At 64.1% G+C, this 8212-nt stretch overlaps 1 protein-coding gene across 1 annotated transcript in view; it reads left to right on the top strand.

Annotated features, from left to right (window-relative positions):
* Positions 1-2814: 2814 nt before the first annotated feature.
* Positions 2815-8212, top strand: part of SEMA6B (semaphorin 6B) — a 10312-nt gene continuing 4914 nt past the window's right edge. Inside the window, 12 exon segments of the mRNA XM_071727449.1 lie at positions 2815-2948; positions 4998-5152; positions 5467-5596; positions 5898-5958; positions 6079-6141; positions 6481-6582; positions 6711-6801; positions 6879-6998; positions 7101-7189; positions 7310-7527; positions 7641-7772; positions 8205-8212. The exon segment at positions 8205-8212 is cut by the window's right edge and continues 142 nt beyond it. Coding sequence (XP_071583550.1) covers positions 5032-5152; positions 5467-5596; positions 5898-5958; positions 6079-6141; positions 6481-6582; positions 6711-6801; positions 6879-6998; positions 7101-7189; positions 7310-7527; positions 7641-7772; positions 8205-8212 — 1135 coding nt within the window. The 5' untranslated portion in view covers positions 2815-2948; positions 4998-5031.

Genomic DNA, 8212 nt, shown 5'->3' with positions numbered 1-8212 from the left:
TCTCTCTCTTTTCATCTTATTTAATGACCTCCAGGGGGTCGGAGGATGGAAAGGAGGATGGAAAGGAGGATGGAAAACCCCATGAGAGGAGCAAGAGGCTGTTGGATCCTGGATGGAGCAGAGCAGTGTGTGTGTGGGGTCCCAACATGGAACTGAAACCACTAAACCCACAAACTCGAAGTTATTGAGGCTTCAGACCTGAGGAGGGGGCAAAGCTGAGTGCTCTTGGCCTCCAGAACCTCCTCCAGGTTGGGTTTGTTGTTGTAGGGTTGTTTGCTGGGCTTTGGGGTTGTTTTGGGGTGCTTGTGAGCTGGGTGGGTGGGTGGCTCCCACCCAGTTAATGATAGGGCCCTGGTTTGTTATTGTAGGGTTGTTCCCAGGCGAGATGGGTGTGTAGGGGCTCATTTTTTATAGTAGGGTCTCCTGTGTGGGATGGGGCTCAGGTGGGGGCTCCTGGGGGACAGGGGCTCCATGGGGACAGAGCCCCCTGGGGACAAGGGTCCCTGAGGATAGGGCACCCTAGAGATGGGGCTCCCAGGAGACGAGGGCTCCAAGGGGACGTGGGGTCTATGGGGACAGGGACTCCATGGGGACAAGGGCCCCCGGGGATGGGAAATCCATGAAGATAGGTGCTCCATGGAGACAGAGCACCCTAGGGACACAGATCCCTGGGGATGGGGCTCCCAGGAGACGAGGTCTCCAAGGGGATGTGAGGTCTACAGGGACAAGGCTCTGGGGACAGGGCACCCTGGTGTGCACAGGGGAGGTCAGGGGAGCCCCTGGACTTTGGGTGGGGCTTCTTGGGGCCAGCAGCCAGGCTGGGAGTGGGAGCAGGGTGTTACCCTTTCTGAGGGGAAACTGAGGCACAATGTCAGGAGAGTGACTCAGAGTGTCCAGACCTGCTGTGTCTGGCAGGAGCTGCATGCAGTCACCCACAGCCAGGGTGTCCCCAGGGCCATGTAGGTGACAAAGCGGGGTGTGGGGGCAAGGAGAGGGGACCCAGTGAGGTAAAGAGGCCCTGGGGTGACACAGGACAGCAGGGAGGATGAGGTGGGTGAGTGCCTTTGGGGACAAGGGGGATGTGTGACTCTGGGGACAAAGGGGACAGTGGGGACAGCTGTCTTAGGGGGACAATGATTGCTTTGGGGGACAAGGTAATGAGAGCCCTTGGGGACGAGGGGGGTGACTGTCTTGGAGGCAACAGGAGGGACATGGGGGGATCTGTGCCTGTATGGACAAGGGTCTTTGGGGAACGAGCAGGACAGGAGGACCCATGTGGCCTTTGGGGACAAGGGACACGGTCTGTGAGTTGGGAGAGGGGGACAGCACCCCGGGATGCCACCCCCGCTGTCCCCTCCTCGGGGTTTGTTTTGGCGCGACACCTCCTCGATAGGAAACCGTCCGAACTATGCAAATGATGCGTATTTAATATGCAAATTATCTTGCGGCTCTGGCCAGCCACCAGCCCTGGCACGGTGGAATGGATGTGCCGGGGTCACCCCCCACCCATGGGTGTCACCTGGTGGGTGTCAAAGGTACTGACAGCACCCAGGGGCTCGCGTTATCCCTGGGGCACCCGCAGTGGGCGACGAAGCCACCCCGAGTGACTCCACAGCCAGTATCGGGGGGCAGGGAGTGGGACCCCGCTGGTGTTTGGGGTGTCCCTTGGGGCGTCCCAGACGGCTGGTGGGTGCTGGGGAGGGGACAGTGCTGGGGACAGTGCTGGGGACAGGGCCGGGAGCTATAAACGGCAGCTGTAAGCGGAGCCGGTAACCGGAGCACGAGGTGGGGGGTGGGGGACATTTGAGCCACCAGCGAGGCCACGGAAGCGCCAAGGTAAATGGTGGGTGCTGGGACGTGTGTGTGTGTGTCCTGGCACCCTGGTGGCCCCCAGCCACATCTGTCACTCACACAGAGACCCCGCCAACGCTGGGGTCCCCCCATTCTCTGGGCACCCCACAGCTCTGGGGGGGCTGCCTCTCCATCCCACCCCTCCGGGAGGTGCAAGGGGGAGATTGGGGGGTGGACAGGGCCAGCCTGTGGTGCCAGGTGGCCGGGGTGACATTTGCTCCGTCCCCGCCGTGGGGACAGCTGCTTCCTGGCTCTGCCATCTGAACCGGCCCCGCAACGGAAACCCAGGGCGGGGGGGGGGGGGGGCTGAGCCCCCCAACCCTGCCAGTAGCAACAGCTGGGGGGGGTCCTCACGGTAATTTTGGGGGGGGGGGGGGAACATACTGCTGGTGGCGACCCAGACCTCCTCTGTGGCAATGAAGAGGATGTGCCCCATGTGTCCCCAAAGCTTTGGGGACCGGGTGACAAATTTTGGTGCCCCCCCATTGTTGATCCCCCAATTTCCCGGTGTCGTGTGTCATCCCCCCCCTTTTCCCGGTGCTTTTCTCATGGAATCGTGGATCCCATGGGAATGAGCCCCCATCGCGGGGTGGGTGATGGCCACTAAGGAGGAGGGGGGAACACGACACTGTCCCCACCGTGGCTTGGGGAGGGGGCGTCTCACCGGGTAGGCTCGTGCCGGCATTTTCCCGTCGTGCTTTGGGGGGGGACGCCGGGGTGTCCCATGGGTGCCCCCACCCCCCACCCTGGGTCCCTGGCTGCGGTGACAGCTGCGGGAGGGGGGGACGAGGGGGGGGCGGGGTGGTAGTGGCTCCGGTTACGGTGACATCAGCCCCTACCTTCCCACCTGGCGCGGGTGGGGGGCGTGGGGCCCCCCCTCTCCTGGGGGTCCCGGTGCAGAGGGAGGCGGGGGGGGGTGGGGGGGTTTACACGACAGCTGAGCCGCTTTCGGGACGCCGGAGCCCCCCAGCGCCGTCGGGACATCCCCCCTACCTCCCCTGCAATGGGACCCAAGCGTCTGGGCCCCCTGCTCCGAGTGGTGGGGACAGTGGTGGCAGTGCCATAGAGCCAGCGGAGGAGAAGCCAGCGGAACTCAGGTGGGCAGAGCGGGGGTCGGGGCTGGGGGGCAAGGAGCCGTGCCCCAATGCCACGGAGAAGGGCTCCCATACCCCGGGGGGGGAGAATGGGGGCAGCGTCCCCCCCCGGCAGGCAGGGGAGGGGGGTAGCGACCCCCTCTGTGGAGTGGTAGGGATGCATGGGGATCGCTGCTGTCCCCTTGGAAATTATGCTGGGAGGGGGGGGGGCGAAACAGGGGGGATGCTCCCTCCTTCCTCTTTGTCACCTTGGAGTCAGGAAGGTGCCGGAGGGGGGGGACAGGGCGACTGGGTGTGTGTCCCCCAACCCCAAGCTTTACGTGCAAAGGATGAGGGCTGAGTGCTTTCAAATGGGGAAACTGAGGCAGGGAGCAGGGGGCTGCAGCAGGGACAAGGACAAGGGACGTGCCTGAGGCTGTTCAGCCGCTCCACCCAGGCTGGAGCCCCCCGGGCCCCCCTCAGACCACACGGAACATCCCCAACGTGGCCACCCTGTCCCCACCCGCTGTCTCAGTTTCCCCACAGCCATGTTGGGGTCCAACACCGTGAGCGTCCCCTCTCCTCTGCCGCCGTGAATGGGTCCCTGTTTGTCACCCCTGTCCCACTCCCCGCCAGCCCCCTCCTCCCCGCCGCCTTTTCTTTCCCGGCACAATCGCTGTCATTTATGTCGCCGGAGGCTCCGGTTACCCAGCGCTCGCTCCCTGTCACCGCGCAGGCTGCGGGGGGAGGAGGTGCGGTGACACCGGACCCCCTGGCTTCACCCGAGGCTGTGACACGATCTCTCCCCCCCCAAAATCCCGTGAGTGGATTCTCAGGTGGCTGATGCACACTGAACCCTTCCCTGCGGCTGCTTTTTTTTGGGGGGTGTCCCCCTCTTCTGGCACATCCCAACCGGTTTGTCACAGCAGGGCGTCAATTGTCCCCAGGGACTGTGACACCATGGGAATGGGGTTGAGTGTCCCCAAGGGCCATGACACTACTGGATGTCCCCAGGAGGTGTGACACCCTGGGGACGTTGTGGGATGTCCTTGGGGTCTGTGACACTGAGGGGATAGGATCAGTAGTTCCCAGGAGATGTGACACCGTGGGGACATTGTGGGATGGCCCTGGGGTCCGTGACACCGTGGAGACAGAATTGGATGTCCCTGGCATCCATGATACCTTGGGGGTGGTGGCAGTCACCCCCAGGGGTTGTGACACCAGGGTCAAGTCCTGCTGGGTCTTGTCCTACCCAGTGACACAGCGGTGCCAGGGTCAGATGTCCCCAGAGACTGTGGCACTGGGGAGGGTACATGGTTGGGTCTCAGCCGGGGCCGGTGACACCGCAGAGGAGATGGGGACAGGTCTCCTCGCTGGCACCACCCGGCAGTGTCCCCCGGCCCCGTGCAATGTCAACCCCCGGCTCCCCGCAGGGGATGCGGTGACAGAAGGGCGACACTTCGATCCCTCCCCGCTCCCCCCGGAAATAAGAATCAATTAAACCTCTGCTAATTACCCCGCTGCCCCGCAGGGAGGAGTGGCAGGACGGGGACAGTGGCATCAGGACCGTCCAGTGACAGGGCTGTCACTGCACCCCGCTGTGTCCCCGGGGATTTTCCCCAACCATCCCCATGGCTTCCCCGCTGTCCCCATGTCCCCAGCTCTGCCGTGCCACCCCCTCCCCCCCTCCCCCCCCCGAGATTTGGGGGTGATGAGGCACGAGTGCAACCCCAGTTTGGGCCCAGTAGCCCCAGTGTGGAGCCGCTCAGGCGCTGGGAGGGTTGGGGGGGCGGGGGGCGGGAGGAGGACTGGGGGGGGGCGCGGGGGCCGCTTTTCCCAACATATTTGGAATTCTTCTGCCGGGGAAGGACTCGCCGAGCCCAGCCCGGCCCCTCCCCGCTGGCACCAACCCAGCACCGCCGCTTCCAACCCCCCCCCCCAGCCTCCCCCCCCCTGAACCTCCGGTGATGGGTTTAGGTTTTGGGTGCTCCAAGGTGGTGGGGGGGAACCCAAGCGTCAGGGTGGGTGCCGCCCCTCACCCACCCCCCCGACTATCTCTTGCCCTCTCCTCAGGTGCGGTGGGTGCCCCCCCGCCCCGGTGGCCACCATGGGGACACCCCCCCGTGTGTGTCCGCCCTTCGTCCTGCTGCTCCTGCTGGCGGCGGAGGGGACGGTCCGGGCCACCTTCCCCGAAGAGCCCGGCCCCATTGCGGTGGCCTCCGAGGACTGTGAGTGACCCCTCCCGGGGGGGCGGGGTGGGGGGGGTCAGGGTCCTGCGTCGGGGTGCAAGGGGGTGGACACGGCTCGGTATGGGGAGGGGATGGGGGGGTTGGGGTGTTTTGGGGGGAGGGTGGGAGGGGGCACCCATGGGAAGGAGTTGGGGTGTAGACAGGAGGGGGCACTTGGGGAGGGGGTCTGGGGGGGAAAGTGGGAGAGGACACCCATGATTAGGGTGGGTGAGGGTGGTCGCCGTGACTGGCTGGAGAAGCAGGGGTGGGTGGGGGTGCCTGGGCAGGGGGTGACCCCCCCATGTCCCCTCCAGACGTGAAGCACTACGCTGTGTTTGTGGGCCATGGGATGAGCCGCCAAGCTGGCCCCGAGGGTGGGGGCACCCAGCGCCTCAACATCCAGCGCATCCTCAAGGTCAACAGGACCCTCTTCATCGGGGACAGGTCTGAACCCTTGCACCCCAAAACCTCCCCCCATGGGGAGTGGGCACCCAGCACCCACTCCAACCCTCTTTGTTGGACAGGGGTAATGCCACTACCTGCCCTGGAGAATGCCAAAATATGCCCTGGGGCACCCCACGGGGGGTTGTCCCTGCCCCAGTGATGCTCGTCACCCACCCCAGCACCCCAAAGCTTCCCAGGAGGGGTGGGTGGGGGGAAGAGCTTCACTGGGGGTGGGGGGTACATCACTGGGGTGCCCCCAACTTCACAGCCGGGGTGGTGACACCCATGTCCCCCTCCCCAGGGACAACGTTTACCGTGTGAGCCTGGAGCCCACGGGTGCTGGTGAGATGCGTTACCACCGGGTAAGTGGGGTGCTGAGGTGGGGTGGGGGGTGCTGGGAGTGGGGGGAGCTGAAGATGGAGGGGAGGGGACTTCCAGCTTCTCCCCAGCCCCACACTGGGTGTTTTTTGTCCTCTCCCCAGAAGCTGACGTGGCGCTCAAACCAGCACGACATCAGCATCTGCCGGATGAAGGGGAAACACGAGGTACAGACAAGGGGGGGTCTGCACCCCTAGGGCCCCCCCGGGTGGGCACTGAGCACTCGCTACGCCCTGTGTCACATGGAAAAAGCCACCCCCTGGGTCTCCACCCCCCAGTGTCACCCTTCTCCTCCCTGCCAGCACCCACGTCTCCGTGATTTATTTGCCTCTTGGGTAATTGGCTTTGTCATTAATTAGTTCAGGCTGGCAGAGCAGGCACAGCACTGGTCCTGGCGATGCCATTTGGGGGTTGAAAAACAACCCCCTTGGACATCAATGGGGACCTGGGGGGGTTGTGTGGGGGTCAGGGTGCCAGGGGGTGACCACCCCCTCTGGCTGATGCAGGCAGAGTGCCGGAACTTCATCAAGGTGCTGCTGGTGCGTAACGAGAGCCTGCTCTTTGTCTGTGGCACCAACGCCTTCAACCCCGTCTGTGCCAACTACAGCGTGAGTCACCCACCCCCCGGGGACATCTGGGACCCCACTGTCACCCCTAAGACCCTCTCTCCCCATGGGGTCCAGGTGACCCCTCTACCCAGGTGGCATCATTGATGGTCCTGTCTTGCCCGTTCCAGATGGACACCCTGGAGCCCATCGGGGACAACATCAGCGGCATGGCCCGCTGTCCCTACGACCCCAAGCACGCCAACGTGGCCCTCTTCACAGGTCAGTGGTGGCATCCCACTGGGTGCCCTGCCTGCTGTCCCCTTCCCACACCTGGCTGATGTCCCTGTCCCACGCAGGGGGGATGCTCTTCACTGCCACCGTGACGGATTTCCTGGCCATCGACGCCGTCATCTACCGCAGCCTGGGGGACAGCCCCACGCTCCGCACTGTCAAACACGACTCCAAATGGTTCAAAGGTGCTTCCCCCGGCCCGGTGGTTACCACAGGCCACATGGGGCTTGTCCCCATCTCCTTTGACACCATCTGGGACATCCCTTACCCTGCCACTGTCCCCACAGAGCCCTACTTCGTGCACGCGGTGGAATGGAGGAGCCACGTCTACTTCTTCTTCAGGGAAATTGCCATGGAGTTCAACTACCTGGAGAAGGTGGGCTACACCTCCACGGCTGCACCTCCATGGCTACACCTCCACGGCTACACCTCCACGGTGGTCTGAGACACGGTCACAGGGTTGGGTTCCAGGTGGTGATGGGTGTCCACCCCACAGGTGGTGGTGTCACGTGTGGCCCGGGTCTGCAAGAACGATATGGGGGGCTCGCAGCGGGTGCTGGAGAAGCAGTGGACCTCCTTCCTCAAGGCCCGGCTCAACTGCTCCGTGCCGGGTGATTCCCACTTCTACTTCAACGTCATCCAAGCCGTGACGGACATCTTGGAGCTGGATGGACGCCCTGTGGTGCTGGCTGTCTTCTCCACGCCTGCCAACAGGTCGGACCCTCTTGTGCCCCACTGAGACCTTCGGGGCTGGGACACTTCTACATGCTCCTAGGGGACATGGAGGACATGGGTTGAGGTTTCACCCCGTGCCCACGTCCCCTCAGCATCCCTGGATCAGCTGTCTGTGCCTTCGACATGACCCAAGTGGCCGCTGTCTTCGAGGGACGTTTCCGGGAGCAGAAATCACCTGAGTCCATCTGGACCCCTGTGCCTGAGGACATGGTGCCCAAGCCCCGGTCAGTGACAGCCTGAGGGGACAGGGATGGGGACAGGGACAGGCAGGGCTGGTGCTCACAGGAAGAGTGACAGGAGTGGGCATAGGGTCAAGGCTGGGGACACAGACGGGGTTGGGGTCAGCCAGGGTCAGCAGTGCCAGCAGGGATGGGAACAGTGACAGGGACAGTGAGATCCAGGCCCAGTGCCAGCAGGGCTGGGGACATCCAGGGCTGGTACCACCAGGGCTGGGAACAAGATAAGAACAGGGATGGGGACAGGAATGGTGAGGGGTGGTACCTGCAGACAGGGTGGTGGGGACAGGGCTGGTCACAGGAACAGCACCAGCAGGGCTGGGGACATCCAGGGCTGGTACCAGCAGGGCTGGGGACACCTGGGGCTGGGTGCAGGGGTCCCGGTGGCCATGGGGACACTGAGCCATGGTGTGGGTGCAGGCCAGGGT

This window comes from Heliangelus exortis, chromosome 28 (genome assembly GCF_036169615.1).
Source record: "Heliangelus exortis chromosome 28, bHelExo1.hap1, whole genome shotgun sequence".
In the NCBI taxonomy this organism is placed as follows: Eukaryota; Metazoa; Chordata; class Aves; order Apodiformes; family Trochilidae; genus Heliangelus; species Heliangelus exortis.
Note: the sequence above shows the minus strand (reverse complement) of the source record. Positions and strands in the feature narration are given on the sequence as shown.